Source organism: Bubalus bubalis, chromosome 1 (assembly GCF_019923935.1).
Source record: "Bubalus bubalis isolate 160015118507 breed Murrah chromosome 1, NDDB_SH_1, whole genome shotgun sequence".
Classification (NCBI taxonomy): Eukaryota; Metazoa; Chordata; class Mammalia; order Artiodactyla; family Bovidae; genus Bubalus; species Bubalus bubalis.
Window position 1 is genome coordinate 194,256,993 of NC_059157.1, and position 16,651 is coordinate 194,273,643.

The 16,651-nt window shown below is 40.3% G+C and overlaps 1 protein-coding gene across 12 annotated transcripts in view; it reads left to right on the forward strand.

Annotated features, from left to right (window-relative positions):
- Window positions 1-16,651, forward strand: part of TTC3 (tetratricopeptide repeat domain 3) — a 129,912-nt gene that overhangs the window by 102,368 nt on the left and 10,893 nt on the right. For 11 of the 12 annotated variants that reach the window (XM_025293790.3, XM_025293836.3, XM_006044250.4 and 8 more), the window contains 6 exons: window positions 7,518-7,657; window positions 9,981-10,049; window positions 10,778-10,874; window positions 12,555-12,655; window positions 15,181-15,271; window positions 15,717-15,818. In XM_025293790.3, the coding sequence (XP_025149575.3) occupies window positions 7,518-7,657; window positions 9,981-10,049; window positions 10,778-10,874; window positions 12,555-12,655; window positions 15,181-15,271; window positions 15,717-15,818 (600 nt within the window). Of the gene's footprint in view, window positions 1-7,517; window positions 7,658-9,980; window positions 10,050-10,777; window positions 10,875-12,554; window positions 12,656-15,180; window positions 15,272-15,716; window positions 15,819-16,651 lie in introns of those variants that run through there. The other variant, XM_025293820.3, reaches the window with a different exon arrangement.

Sequence of the window (16,651 nt, forward strand, 5' to 3'; positions counted from 1 at the left end):
GAAGTACAAGCTGGAATCAAGATTTCCAGGAGAAATATCAATAACCTCAGATATGCAGATGACACCACCCTTTTGACAGAAAGTGAAGAACTAAAAAGCCTGTTGATGAAAGTGAAAGAGGAGAGTGAAAAAGTTGGCTTAGAACTCAGCATTCAGAAAACTAAGATCATGGCATCTGGTCCCATCACTTCATGGCAAAAAGATGGGGAAACAGTGGAAACAGTAACAAAGTTTATTTTAGGGGGCTCCAAAAATCACTGCAGATGGTGATTGCAGCCATGAATTAAAAGACGCTTGCTCCTTGGAAGGAAAGTTATGACCAACCTAGATAGCATATTCAAAAGCAGAGACATTACTTTGCCAACAAAGGTCCACCTAGTCAAAGCTATGGTTTTTCCACTGGTCATGTATGGATGTCCCAGAGTTGGACTGTGAAGAAAGCTGAGCGCCAAAGAATTCATGCTTTTGAACTGTGGTGCTGGAGAAGACTCTTGAGAGTCCCTTGGACTGCAGGGAGATCCAACCAGTCCATCCTAAAGGAAATCAGTCCTGAATATCCATTGAAAGGACTGATGCTGAAGCTGAAACTCCAATACTTTGGCTGCCTGATGTGAAGAACTAACTCATTTGAAAAGACCCTGATGTTGGGAAAGATTGAGGGCAGGAGGAGAAGGGGATGACAGAGGATGAGATGGTTGGATTGCATCACTGACTCAATGGACATGAGTTTGAGTAAACTCCGGGAGCTGGTGGTGGACAGGGAGGTGTGGTGTGCTGCAGTCCATCGGGGTCGCAAAGAGTCAGATACGACTGAGCGACTGAAATGAACTGAACTGAACTTGGAACTGACAGGTCATAACTGGTTGCTGTATTGCTGAGGGGCATATGTTGTCTGTCTCTCTTTTAAAAATTCTTTAATATTATTATTATTTTACTATACTGGGTCTTCATTGCTGCACGGGCTTTCTTTAATTGCAGCAAGTGGGGGCTACTCTCTAGTTGTGGTACGCAGGCTTCTCATCATAGTGGCTTCTCTTGTTGTGGAGCGAGGGCCCCAGTAGTTGTGGTTCCTGGGCTCCAGAGCACAGGCTCGTTACTTGTGGCACACAGACTTAGTTGCCTTGAGGTATGTCAGGTCTTCCTGGACCAGGGATCAAACCAATGTCGCCTGCATTGCAAGGTGATTCTTAACCACTGGACCACCAGGGAAGCCTTCTGTTTTGTTTTATTAAGGTAAAGTTCACATTTAACCATTATAAAGTATACAGTTCAGTTGTTTTCAGTATATTCACCATGTCATATAATCACCACCACCATATAATGCCAGAGTTGTTTTCATCACTCCAAAAAGAAGCTGTATTCCCATTAGGCAGTCACTCCCCATCTTTTGAAGGTCATATGTTCTTAAGGTGCTTTAATGAGATTTGCTTATAGCTAAGATGGGTATTTAGTTAGCATTGACTCTTAAAACAGTCAAAATAATTTTGGCCTAGACGAATTTATGGAATAGAATCTGAAACTTTGTGTTGTTTCAGCAGATTCTTGGGTTCCTGCCTACCCAAACTTCCTCAGGCCACATCTGCAGAGAGGTGTGGTCATGTTCAGTCATGGTCCTTGCCAAGCTCAGCTCTTTTCTAATCTAGCATTTATGGAGCTCGTGTTATGTGGTACTCAGTTGTAAATGTTTTAGCTGTATTATTTTATTAAATCTGAAAGCGATTCTAGTGCACTAGTGTTCCAGTTTGTAGCATTGTCTCCATTTTACGGATGAGGAAATGGAAGCTGTTCTCACTAAGGTGTCTTGCTCCAAGTTGCACCAGCAGTAAGCAGGAGAACAGGTGGTGAGCGTCAGACTCCAGATCCATTAAGAGAATGTCGGTCCCACAGCCAGTTGAAAAACATTTCCCAGCACTCCATGAGCAGTGTATCAGTAACTGATGCCACAGTAATGCTGAGGAAAAGTCTCTGACACATGACAATAAATATCACCTGTGCAAGTCTGTGAGTTAGCCGATCCTGATTGAGCTTGGCTGGACGGCTTCACCTTTGGATCAGCTAGGGCTCCGCTGTTCTTGGCTGTGCTTGCTCATGTATTGGGGTCATTTGGCTGTAGACCGATCTACAGTGGCTGCAGTTGGGGCAGCAGGGGCAACTCCTTCTGTTCCGTGTGTCTTTCATCTTCCAGTGAGAGTCCAAGGGCAAGTAAGAACCAGCCCTGCTTGCTAATACCCCATCAGGCAAAGCAAGTCCCATAGCTGGCTGAGGATCAAGGGGTGGGGAAAGGCTCCTTCCTGAATGAAGGGAACTCCAGGGTCCCATGACGGAGGGTATAGATGTGGGGAGGGTACAGGATGGGCTGTGTGTGCCATCCCTCTGCCACAGTTGGTTTGTGCCGTAACTCATGAACACTCAGCAGTCACCATGAGCTTGAAACCCCCCTGTGGTTGGTAGTTCCTCCATCTCCAGCTTCTTCTCTGCCGGTTCTCTGCACTGTCCTGTACACTTAAAGGGTAGTGGAGCTTGTCCTGTGGTTTTCTCACTTCTGGACCTCTTCCCAGCACTGGTCCTTCTCCTCATCCCCGTGCCTGGCTCACCCCACATCCTTTGGGTCCAACTCAGGCATCACTCTGTGGAGCAAGCAGTCACGGACAGAACCTCAGCCTTGGTTAGAGGCCTTTGTTAATGCAGTGGTGATAATGACCACCTCACTCTATTAGACAGCAATTATCATTTTGTTAACATCTTTATTGAGATGTAGTTCACCTGCCATAGAATTCACCCCTTTAAAGCGTGTGGTCAGTGTTTGCAGTATAGGCACAGAGTTGTGTGCTGTCACTGCAGCCCAGGTTTAGAGCGTTTCTATCACCCCAGAAGAAGTCTAACCACTGCTAGGCACTCACTCCCTGTTCTCCCTCCCTCCCTCAGCCCTTGGCAAGCACCGATTTACTCTGTGGATTTGCCCATTCTGGGTGTTTTGTATAAATGGCATCACACTTAACTATACGTGGTCTTCCGTGAGTGCCTTCTTTCACTTAGCTTAACGTTTTCAAGGTCCACCCACGTACATTGGTCCATGTAACATGGATCAGTGCTTCATTCCTTTTTACTGCTGAATAATATTCCATCGTATGCCGTATCACATTTTATTAACCCATTCATCTGTAAATGAACATTTGAATTCTTTTCATTTTTTGACTGTTACGAATAGCACGAATATCTGAGTACAAGTTTTTGTGTGGACACATGTTTTCATTTCTTTTGGATGTGTACGTAGGAATGGAAATGCTAGGTCATCTGTTAACTCCATATTTAAGAGTTTGAGAAACTACCAGACTATTCTAAAACAGACGCACCATCTTATATTCCCACCAGCAGTGTACAGGGGATCCAATCTCTCTGTGTTCTCATTAACACTATCATCCATCTTTTTTATTTTAGCTCTTCTAATGAGTGTAAAGTGGTTTCTCATTGTAGTTTTGATTTGTGTTTCCCCAAAGGCTAATGGTGTTGAGCATCTTATATGTGTTTAGTGTCTATTTTTATATATTTGGAAAGTGCGAGACATGTCTGTTTTAATCCTTTGCCCGCTTGTTAATTGGATTTTTTGTTTTTTTATATTGAATTAAGAGTCTGTATATACACACACACACACACTCTCTCTCTCTTATGTATATATGTATTCTAGGTACAAATTTCTTATCAAATACATCATTTAGAAATATTTTCTCTCATCTTCCCATATTTGCAGATTTATTTCTCCTATGCCCCATTCTGTGGGTTGTCTTTTTACTTTCTTGATGTTATCATTTGCAACACACAAGTTCTAAATTTTCACTGTAGTCAAGTTTCTCTAATTTTTTTTTTGTTTCTTATGCTTTTGATGTCATAGGTGAGAAACCACTGTCAAACCCAAGATCAGCAATATTTACTCCTATGCCCTATAGAGTTTTATAGTTTTAGCTCCCCCACTTAGGCCTGTGATCCACTTTGAGTTTATTTTTGTGTATGGTATAGTAATTATCTTTCATGCATATTTCCCCCACTATCATCCCCCTGAGAGTGAGGACTGTTTCTTAGCCATCCGTGGATCTCAGTGTGCAGACTAGGAGCTCTGCCAGTGTTACCCAACAGTGTGTACTTGGGCCTCTACAGAACTGAGTTCACTGAATTGTGTCTTCATATTCCATCAGCCTACGGGAAGGTCATCAGGCCTGTACGTCCTGTGATGATTGTTACTTTATTTACTGCTAGTATGTAGTGGAAGGTAGCACTCATTCTTTCATTTGACAGATACTTATATTGGATGCTCCTTAAGTGCCAGGCTCTGTGCTGATCTTCCAGGACTTTTATGTAGCACCCTCTTCGTGAGGCCAGGTAGGCATGGTGGTCACCTCCGTCACTGTAGTGACTCAGCAAATTGAAGATCAGCAAGGTTGCCGCAAGGGAAGTGTGAGTTGATCTGTTCTCAGGCTGCAGGAAATGTCACCGAACTGTTGAACCTCTTCTTCCTAAAAACAGTTGGCCTGCACATCTCAAGGCCGCTGAAGTCAAACCTACTCCTGAGGCAGGACTTAAAATTCATGAGGGACCTGGGCTGGTCAGAGGTACATTCATGGTATTGAATCTGCTTGCCAGGAACATCCAAAAACCCTGGTGTCTAAAGCTGATGAGGGCAGAATGTTCTTCTAAGTCGGTGCCCGTTTTGACTCGAAGCCATTATTTCCCAGGGAATCTGTGTAGCTTGGCTCCAGGGTACCCTGTCCTCTCTGAAGGAGGAGACCCGAGTTTCTATGGCTGAACCCTTGTCGTCAGTGACCTGGCTACATTCTAAGCCTAAGCAGGAAGGTCAGATTATAGGGAACCTGGTCAGAGGTGGGACGTGAAAGGGTCCCTAAAGCAAAAATGAAATTGAGATACCATTAAGCAGTCGTTGATACTAGTAGAATTTCAAACTGGAAAATAGTAAAGTTTAAATTTCTTTTTTTATTTCTTGTAAATACTGCTCCATCCTGACTTGTACAGTAATTGTTAGAAATAGTAGTCCAGAGTATATTTTATTTATAAATGACTGGCATTTACAGGCATGTGCACTACCATCTCTGGGGTCGCACACAACACAACTGAAGCGACTCAGCAGCAGCAGCAGCACTACCTGTCTGCTACCATTGAAGAGATGACACTTTGAAACACTGGAATGAAACTTTTAGAGAATTCATAGGTTCAGAAGAAGTTTCAAAAGGCAGCCCTTACGTAAGATAGCTGACGGAGAAGGCTGTGTTTCAGGCGGTGGTATACCTAGCCATCCAGAGCCTCAAGATACAGCGTTTCATTTCTCTTTGTCACATGGCCTGAAATTCTGACAGATATCACAGCCCCGTAGCCTTTATCACCAGGCAGAGATAACACATTTGTATTTTAAGAAGCAAACAAACAAGTATTGGACTTGCCAAATAAAACATGCGTGCTGACTCTGTGTAGATTAGAGAATCACTTAAGCTAAAGAGTGAAATGTGAATACTTCCAGGCGAGTCAAAGTGGGTCTTTGTAGCACTGTGCTGCCGTCAGGCGCACTCTGAGTGAGAGATTGAAAAGGAAGGAGAGGAGAGACGTTGTGGAAGTGTGCCTGGGTGCTGGGCAGGCCCTCGACTGGGGGGTGCTTAAGTCAGGGGTCCAGAGAAACTTGAGGGTGCAGAGTAAGGAAGGGCCCCCAGTGGGTGGAATCAAGTACCAGAAGGAAGGTGGGAGGCTGTGAAGATGGACATGAATCTTTTCAAACCTGTCTCAGAGGGTAGCCTTCGCTTTCCTCTTTGTCTCTCCAGCATCGCATATTCTGCTCCAGCACCCCGGTGGAGATTTATTTCTTCCTCAGTCAAATAGACTCATGGTCTGGGAATGTGCCCTCTTTAACACTGTAGACCTCATTTTGTTCAGCTTACAAATGGAACTGAGAGCTTCTTGGAAGAGAAATGTTGGCCGTTTAACTGATGTTTCTAATATAACTTTCTATGGGGAAGTGCATTCCAAGTTACAGCCAATGAACTAGTGAATGGACTTTGAAATTGTAGTATGTTAATAGATGGGAGTTTCCCGCGTTGGGAAAGGTGTTTGGGGAGCAAAACACACCTGACTTGATGGTGTGCTAACCTGTGCTAGAAGAGCCAGTTGGCAGATGTGTAAATCATCAGGACTTAGAAATATGTTACTCCTTTCTCTGTGGTTGTGTTGAAAGGTGGTTATTTGTTATTTCAATTTAGTATTTTATTCCTTGGATGTATAGTCTTTGTCAGACACCTATAAACTTCTACTCTGTCCCATCAAAATAATTGCAGGTTCAAAATTATTGAGTTCTTAATATATATTTTATTGTTTACTCAAATTTATTTAAAAATACCTATCTAGGTTGATTTCTCTCCCGTATATCTTCCATAATCTTCTGTTTTGTTAATAGAATTTTGTTTAGTTATTCATCCAGGGTAGAGATTCTGTCGCCTTCCACTTTACATCATATATCCACATGGACACACGGTCTTGTTATCCATCCTAGTCTTCTAAAGTGTCCTTTATTTCTTTTTATCATCCCTTTAGTTACCTCTGTCATCCTCATTGTCTCTCACCTGGGCTACTGCAGTGAGATTTTATCTTCTTCTAATACAGAGTATTTGACATTAAAGGTTATAATTCCTAATGGGCTGTGAAGTCAGTTTAGTGATAGTGACTAAAATTTTTCTTAATAATAGAATAAAAATATAGGAAAACATCTCAGAAAGTAAGGGCAGCGTTTTCAGCTGCATATATATAGATGCATACATGTATGTACTAAATGCTGGGGATCATGATTAAAATGTATTTGCTGTTGTGGATCACAATAAGAAAGTATCAGAGAAAGTCAAGAAAACGAGAAAGCTGCTGTTCTTGTCTAACCTTTATGTACCCTCTTTCCCCTGATCTGCCTCTGTGTCTTTCAGTTATTTTTCTAAAATAAGAATCTCATCATCTCACAGCCCTGCTGAAGAGCCATCACTGGCTTCCTGTTGTCTGCAGGATGAGGTCCACACTCCTCAGCATTGGTCATAAGGCCCCTGATCATTTTATCCCAAGGTGTCCCAGGCGCCTGAGGTCCTAACATCCACCTCGTACTATTCCGTAGACATGCCTTTCTCTTCTAACCTTCTGCCTCTCCATGCCCACTACTTGGAATCCATTCTCTATGTGACAGCCCCATCTCTGAAGACAGAGATCAAATTGCACTGATCTAGAGAATCCCTTCCTGAGTACCAGAGCATCTGCCATGTCTCTGCCTGTCCTCGTTTGAGGGCTGAGGCTATGTATTGTGTGACTTCATGTCCCAAGCTCGGCCGGGGTAGCGCGTACAGCCAGCTCCTGAGTGTGTGTTCCGAGGAACTGTAGTCATTGGTTAAGCTAGTTCACCACCCCAACACTAGTCTCTCGGGCTCTTTTTAAAAAGAAAAAAAAGTAAATCTTCCCATTTATTTAGATACTTTCTAAAATGTTTTTAGATCTCAAAGACAGAACTAGATTGGTTCCTTGAAGATTTGAACAAGGAAATTAAAAAATGGGAACAGGAGAAAAAAGAAATCCAAGACAGACTAAAGGCACTGAAGAAGAAAATGAAAAAGGTGTTAAATGCCAGCAAAATGTGAGTAACACTTGAAAGACAATGATTTTCATTTATTTTTAATTTGGGTATATTTTGGGTTATTTTATCCTTTCTGTTATTCAGTTTCAGACTATCAAGTAAAGTGAAAATTTTAGACAGTGTTCTCATTTCATTTTAAAGAACATCTGTTAGGAATTATCTCACCTACAGCTTTTTCTAAACCTCTCATATTTATACATAAATAAAAGTAGGACTGCAAGTCCAAGAAGTTACTTGCAGTCTGAACACCACCTCTTTCTCTGAGCATTATCTTTGAACCCTTTTCTTTGTTGTAAAATGAGGGGATTTGTCTAGATCTAAGCTTCTTTCCAGCACCAAGATTCTGTGGTCATCATTTTATTTATTACTTCCACCCTGAATCTTTAGATTAGTAAAATTTGGTCCTGTAATACGAAGGATTCAGTAATATACATTCAGGCAGTTGTCAGATGGGCTAGGTTTGTTTTAAGATTCTGTGAGATCCATTCCTAACCCGTTTCCCTAAATAATTGTATGACTCCTCAGCTTAATTGCTACGTACTGTTGAACAAAATACCTGAAGCTTGCTGGCTTAAATTAACTTAATTTTAATTTGATCCGGATCTTTCATTCTGGGCTGTCTTGGCTGGGCCACCCTTCTACTGGTCTTGTCAGTGGTTCCCCCTGTGGCTGCGTTTAGTTGGGAGTTGGCTGAAATATTTTGGCCTCTTTCTCTCTATGCAGTTTCAGGGCTTCTTCCTCTCCACGTGACTTCTTCATGTGACTTTTATCTCCAGCACAGTAGCCACACCTCCTGTGTGATGGCTAAGAGCTTCCAAGAGTGCACAGGTAGAAGCTGCCAGGCCCTCTGAAGCTTCAGGCCCGGAACCATCAACATCACTTCTGCCACATTTTGTTGTTTCGGGCAAGTTGCAGGCCTGGTCCAGATTGAAGGGCATTAATAAGGGGAGGCGTGGTTCTCTGGGGGCTCCACTGGCCACACTCACTGTTCAGGGCATTTATGTTTTGTCCACTTGCTGTGCCCTGTGGTCAGGTGAATTTCATTGTGAGTATTGCTAACTTTAACCTTTGGACAGTTTTTAAGTAGTCATTTATAAAGCATGATGAAATGGAAAATACTGCATATGTCATGTAATTTTGATTTTGCTCAAAGTTTCATTAGAAGAACACATTTATGGAAATCTAAAAAGCTTTTTACCTCTTACTGTTTGAGCAAGTACAGTCTTAATTTTTAAGTTACTCAAAAATTCTGGAGTATTTTTATTTTAATTTTTTCATATGTTCAGTTCAGACATACTGTCACACTAGACTAAATGAGACTGTTGATAAAATTTTTTCTGTGGTATCATAAAAATCATTTCTGCTGAGGAATAATCTTTTATTGTCTTTTCCCTTTATTAGTGTATTTCTTTGCCTTTTTCTGTTGTAGTTTAAAGATAGGCTATTGGCTTCTTTATGTTTTTTGTACTTTCCAAAAAAAGCTAAATTTTTATATTTAGATCTTAAAACTTTTTGGCTCTTTTAGAGAACAACAAAGGTATATGAGGTTATTTCATTGATTTTTCTACGCTTTAGATCACAGTTGGTATTCATTAAGAAATGAATGATCACGAGGAGCTCATGGTTGGTGCAGTGATACAAGTCAGAGATAATTGTTGAAGGAAGGCAGAAATTCCATGAAAAGCTACCCAGTGTTGAAAACTTAGAGGAACTGTTTTACAAAAGAGGTGAAATGGCATTTAAATTGGTAGTTTGCGGAAACAGGTTTTTAGCCAGTAGAGATGACTAAAAAGGTGTGAAGGAGAGCATGAAAGAGACAGAACCCTCTTGGTACAGGGCATTGCTTACTAAGAGTCAAAGATTTACACACTTTGTTTTGAAGAATTATCCTACTGTGTGCATGCGCGTGTGTACACACACGTGTGTGTGTGTAATTGGACTTTAGTTTCTGGCTTAAAAAATAGAAGGCTGTTTTCGTTTTGAGTGAGAACCTATGTTACACTGGTGATGGCCCAACACCTTATTCCTCGTCTTATGTTGAACCAACCACCTGGATGGAGGTGCTCCTGACACAGAACTGAGACGGGGTCTGTGCTATAGACACACAGCGCAGAGTGAAGAAAAGGCAATCTGCCCTCTAGGTGTAGAAGGGAAATTTTTCCAAAAGGAAAAGGACCCAAATTCTTTGCCTATTTAGAAGATACTAGAAATGAAATATAAAGAAATCAAGAAATGTTTGCATGGATGTAGAATTTACTGTGTGAGATTGTGCTTTTAAAAATCTTTGAAAATTGATTGAAATTTGGTGATTATGCTTTTGCAGGTATACGCAGGAAAATGATGGAAAGGAAAAGGCACTTGAATTACTTCTGGATCAGTCCCTTGAAATCAGGCAAATTAAGCTTAAATTTATTTTTATATCTATTCTTAATATCAGAGGCACAGTCTAAATACAGTTAGACATCCAAATATATTTTTGCTTATATGTTTCTTTTAAATAATTGTTTCTCTTAAAAAAAATTCTGTTTTATTATTAATATTTAAATAAATTTATTCTTTAAGTATTTTTATGATGTTTTCTACTTTTATTTCTCATTGTCAGTATAAAAAGCCCTGAATTTAGCATTGTTCATTACTCTTCATTTCCTTTGAATTAACCTGAAACTAAAAATGTATTTTAAAAACTTATGTTACTTGAAATAACAGTCTCAACTATTGTAGTTCATTGTTCTACAATTAAAGAATTATTAAAGAATGTTTGTTATGAACCTATAAAAAGTTTTCCTTTTAATCTTTACTACTGCAAATAATGTTTGTACATACTGGAAGCCAGTATGTAAAGTTTATTAACATAATCAGGTTAAACTTCACCTAATTTCATAAAAATGGGGAACCCATTTCACAGCATTCCCACCAAGTAACTTACTTTTAATTTCTCATCTTCCTTTGATCGTTTGCAGAGGGCACATATGAGTCTTGTATTAAGTAGCCAAATGTTGGGCAAGAAGTTTCTCTGGAAGATGTTCTATTATCTGTTTGTGGCATGACTTCAGCGCTAACCTGACTTCACCCTTTGTGAGCTCACTGGTTATGTTTTTTTGTTTTCTTTAATATTTGCAGTAATACATTTACAAATGAGAAAATGAAAATAGAAGAGAGTATAAAGAAAGGAAAAGAGCATTATGAAGAGAGTCTTCAAAGGGCTGTGGATGCAGAGGTGAGTCCGGAGTACTCAGTGACTGACACATTTGGCAGGGTGTCATTTGTTTACTCTGCATTTAATTACACATGAGCAGGACAACATTGCTGAGAAGTGTGGAGGCTGAGGGGTATCCTTTCACCCATAATCCTGCCTCCCTGAAACAACCACTGTCTCCTTGCCTATAACTTTAAAATTTTTTACCTTTATGCTTATCTTATGATAGAGTGTACACCATGTTTTGTGACTAGCTTTCCTTATTTAACACAATTCAGTCATTTTCAATGCTCTGTACTTTTAATGGCTTCATTATATTTAATCAAGTGATGTACCATGAAGTAGCCAACCAAAAAACCTATTTGCCAGTGCTGGAAAAGGAACTTGGAAATAATATACTTAAGAATATATACTCTCTTTCCTCCCCCTGGAAGAATATATACTAAAGTCAGTATACTATATGAGAAACTACTGAGACAAAAATAATTATCTCTGGCTATATTCTGCTGAATTCCTGAAACATGGTTGCCTTTGTTTTTCTAATTTGCAAAGTAAATGTTATTTATTAGTAAATGTGTCTACGATTATTTTAGAAACGTAAGGAAGAGCTTAACTCATGCAGTCTGTAAACATGGGTCTTTAAAAGAAATGTCAGCTATGCAGCTGCTTTTCTAAAGGAAGGAAGGAAAAAAGAGCGCCAGTGTTTACTTCTGCTTTGTGGGCCCTTTTCCTGCATCTCTGTCCCCAAGTCATTCAGTTCCCGTTTACCACCATTTAACAAGCAGTTTTGCCTGGTGGGCCCTGTCAAGATTACTGACACCTGAATTAAAGCAAGGCCAGTCTACATTTTCTGCAGTGACTTTGACACAAATGGCCAGTTGGCTTGTGTGGGGAGCCAGAGTCTAAAGTTTTCAAAACTTACCCTTGCTGGTAATAACTTACCCTGAGCTGTGCAGCAGCACCCTGCTGTGTGCCCGTCCTCTGTGTGATAGTTTGCCTCTGCTCATCCTAGACTCCACTCCATCCCCTCCTCCCCTCCCACTCGTCTGCTTCCCAGGCCTTTAAATTCCATAGGTGCAGCCTTGGCGCTGTTCTGCAGGGTCCTGGCTCTCTGCTTACCGTGGTCAGCACCTCAGATTATGCACACCAGGTGTATACTTTCAGGTAACCTAGCTCCGTGCTTCTGTATGGCTTGAGCAGTAAGCCTTGTGGAAAGTTTCATAACTAAGAAAGTATCACTCTAGGAATATAATTTTACTATCACTTTGTTATTCTAAAGTTTATTTTTTAGTTAATTAATTTTGGGCTGTGCTGAGTCTTCCTTGCTGCGTGTGGGCTTTCCCTAGTTGCCCCAAGCAGGGGTGTCTCGTTGGGGAACATAGGCTTTGGAAGTTCACGCTTCAGTAGTTGCAGCACACAGGCTCAGCAGTTGTCGTGCACAGGCCCAGTTGCCCCAAGGCATGTGGAATCCTCACAAAACCCACGGATCAAACCTGTGTCCCCGGTAGTGGCCAGCGGACCACCAGAGAAGTCCGAAAAGTTTTAGTTCAGGTTCACTTGAGAGAAATGGTAGTTAAATTCTGGTCACTCTTCTGATCATATGTCATTTAAGGAGAAACTTGAAAGTGGTTTAGAATGTTTGCTTTCACAGCTTTAAAATAGTCTGTTTGAAAATGCTTACATTCTCTCATCTAATGGTAGGTATCTGTGCTTGAAAACTGGAAAGACATGGAAGTGTGTAAGTTACAGACCATGGAGTCACAAGCCGAAAGGTTTCTCAAGAATCTGAAGCTAATGAGCAGGTACTGTGGTGTCACAGGTGTCTTTCCACAATTGTTATTGAGGAAATACAGATTAGGGCTGATTTGAGGAAAAATTATATTCAGTTCAGTTCAGTCGCTCAGTCGTGTCCGACTCTTTGTGACTGCATGGACTGCACCATGCCAGGCCTCCCTGTCCATCACCAACTCCCAGAGTTTACTCAGACTCATGTCCATTGAGTTGGTGACGCCATCCAACCATCTCATCCTCTGTCATCTCCTTCTCCTCCTGCCTTCAATCTTTCCCAGCATCAGGTTCTTTTCAAATGAGTCAGTTCTTCCCATCAGGTGGCCAAAGTATTGGAGTTTCAGCTTCAACATCAGTCCTTCCAATGAATATTCAGGACTGATTTCCTTTAGGATAGACTGGTTCAATATCCTTGCAGTCCACGGGGCTTTATTTTTAATAGTTATTATAATTAACGCATGTTCAATCATGGGAAAATCAAAACATATCAAGAAAATGATAAATTATCCTAATTCTAAATTGAGTTGTAACTAGTTAATTTAGTTTTGGGGTAAATCCATTAAGGTTTGGGGGGAAAAAAAGGAAAATTTATATATAGTTTTTCACTAAGTAATATATGGTGGTGGTTTAGTTGCTAAGTCCTGTCTGACACTTTGTGACCCCATAGTCTGGGAACCTACCAGGCTCCTCTGTCCATGGGATTCTCCAGGCAAGAATACCGGAGTGGGTTGCCATGCCCTCCTCCAGGAGATCTTGCCAACCCAGGAATCGAACCTAGGTCTCCTACATTGCAGGCAGATTCTTTACTGACTGAGCTAAAAGGGAAGCCCAAGCAGTATATAGGAAACCTATTTTCATATCAGTAATTACATTTCTCCAACCTGATTTTAAAAGGTTAAATAATAGTCCAGTGTACAACTGTGTCATGATTTATTAAATAGCACTGTAGTGGGAGAGCTGGGTTGTTTGCACATTGTGCTATTCAAAGCTGCACTGGGGCAGATATCCTTTAGCTAAATTATTAGTCATTTCCATGCAATGAATAAATTCCTGGAATGAAGATCACATTTTTGAGGCTTTTCAACAGTTGCCTTCCATAAGAATAGTTACTTAACAGTCTTTACCAGTAGAGTGTGGGAATGTTGCTTTTAAAGATATTTACATATGGTCATGTTTTTCAACTTCCCTGGTGGCTCAGACTATAAAATGTCTGCCTACAACTCAGGAGACCAGGGTTCAATCCGTGGGTCGGGAAGATCTCCTGGAGAAGGAAATGGTAACCCACTCCAGTATTCTTGCCTGGAAAATCCCATGGACAGAGGAGCCTGGTAGGCTCCAGTCCATGGGGTCGCAGAGTTGGACACGACTGAGTGACTTCTCTTTCACTTTTCTTTCATTTTTCAACCCTCCATAATCTTTACCTGTTTTTGTTTATTTTGCTTTCTTTTTGGAAAGAAAATTGTAAAGAAAACCATGAGAATCCAGAGAGTCTCCTTCAGTCTAGATTTAGCACTTCTCTATATGGATTTTTGCACATTACTTTTCATCTGGTTCTTTTATCATATTCCACACACAGGTTTTAACTTTTTAATTCCTAGTGTTTTTTGATTTAAATTTCAAATCCTCAGTGTTGAACCAGAGATTATACAGGTCATGGAAAAGAATTTTAATGTACAGTTCTTTCTTTTTCTTCTTTTTTCAAGATTAAGTTTTTTTCACATCAGAAAACCTTTCTGATTAAAGGTAAACTGGTATGCTGATTCAGATTACAGGACTAATACAGCTGAGGTGAGATCGTGTGGTGTTCAGTAGCCAGTGTGCAGCACGCCAAGGGGTCTGGATTGTCGTGCATCTGGGAAACAGAGATCTCAGGCCTCACTTGATCTAATAGCATTGACTCCTTAGTAAGCCTCATGGTACACAGATGGTCTTTCTTAGGGGATCTGTGCTAACTCTGCTCATTCCACCAAAGGGTGGCAAAAGAGGAAAGCCATGAAAGCAGTGTTCTGGTTCTTCTTTAAGATGTATGAGAACAGACATAACCACGGATTAGTGGTGGTGATCTTCTCAGTTGGAGTAGAAAGCTTGTCTGTCACTTTCAGTAAACAGAAGTTTAATGTAGCCTGTTAGACCCCACCTTTGTTTTACAATGAAGTAGGGATGAAGGTTTTATTGGAATGTATCCAGGCTGCCAACTTTTGGTTTGTTTTCGATGCTAAGATAGCCTTTGATGTTAAATAGGAAGATGTCAACTGAAGAACTGTCTAATCTTCAAATTTGAGGAGAGGTAAAATTCAGGAGAATATATGCTCTCTGTCCACCAGTTTTGGGCCTTGGGTTAGATCAGTTGATAATGTTTCCTAAAGTACAATGACTTTGTAAGATACACAGTTCTTTAAAAAGCATCTTTTTTGCTATGTGTGCATGATCATATTTCTCTCATTATCTTTAAATGTTTATATTCATTTGTACTTTAGTGTTTTCAGTTTTTCAGTCTTCAAGTAGACATCAGCAGTTTTATGTTTTTCTCTTCTCTCAGTGATTCGGCAGCGTATTCTGACATGGACTCAGACATACATTCATGGGAATCGTTTCTTTCTGATGTTAGAGAAGAAATTGAGAAAGCAAAGGTAAGTTATATGGTATTTTATCATTCTGTCAAAATCTGATGGTTATAATTCTAAAAGAGGTAGTGTCATACTGAAACTTTCTTTTTTGGGCTGTTAAAGACTTTTTTTGTTGTAATTAAGAATTTTTCATGAAAGAAACATTATCTTCTTAACTATTTAAGCTCAGCCCTTGATTGATAAGATAGCAAAGTTATGTTTAATAAGGCTTAGAGCATTCTAATTAATAATTAGAGTAATATTAGAGTTAATTAGTTAGAATTAACAGTTCTAGTTATTTTGAACTTCTTCCTTACAAGAAGTAACCTTGCATCCTAGTTATATTTCTTGGGAAATGGTTGAGCATTTGTTATATATGTATGGTAAGGGGGAAAACAGTATTAATGGACAGTTGTGGTTTTCCTTAGAATTTGTTAGAAAAACTTAACACTTTCCTTTCTACCTACAGTCTCAGTTTGAAGAACAAATTCAGGCAATTAAAAATGGTTCTCAGCTCAGTGAACTTCCTAAAGTGCAGATTTCTGAGCTTTCATTTCCTACCTGTAACACGGTGAGTCTGTTATATCTCTTTTTTTTCTTTTTTGAAGGAAACAGAACCAAAAAGGAGTGAGGCACAATTTCTTTCCTAACTGGCCAAAAGTAGTTTGTTGTTACTGGTTGGGGAGTGGGCGTGAGCTGGGTGAATAAATTACCTTACTGTTTTCATCAGGTGCTAGGTGAAGCCTTCATCAGAGTGGCTCTCGTTCGCCCCTCACCCCATGACCCTTCCGTCTATGCGTTCAGCCTCAACTAAGGTAGTAGGCTCTGGAGCTGCAGTCAGAAGCTGATCTTGAAAGTGTTTTTCTTCTCAATACTGTGCACTCTTAATATTCAAATTTACTATGGATTCATCTGCAAAAATAGAAATAAAAAAAGATTTAAAACATTAAAAAGGTTAGCCACCTTGAACTGAGTAAAATATTCTATTGAGCACCAGTGTTTTCAAGTTCTTATAACACATACAGAGGGGGAAAAGCATGAGATCTCAGTAGAATATTTTACTGTTAATTTTTAATTCGAGCTTATGTGATTTTATAAATGACTCAAAAGAATTTTAAAATTGAAAACCTTGGGAACTCTCAGAGTGCCAGGGGCTTGAATGATAAGAACCCCTAAAAACGGTTTACTGTGTGTGTCACGTCTCTGCTGTTCATTCGTCGGATATTTAGTGGTGATCAGGATTAGATGCGGTCTGTGCCCTCAGAATGCACATGGGTTTGGGAGTGACTTCAAGCCATAATTATAAGCAAAGTGCTCCAAGAACATAGAATGCCTTGGCAGCAGAAATTAGGGGGAACTAACTTAACCCCGAGGCCTAGGCCTTGGCAGAAGCTCCCTTGCTGG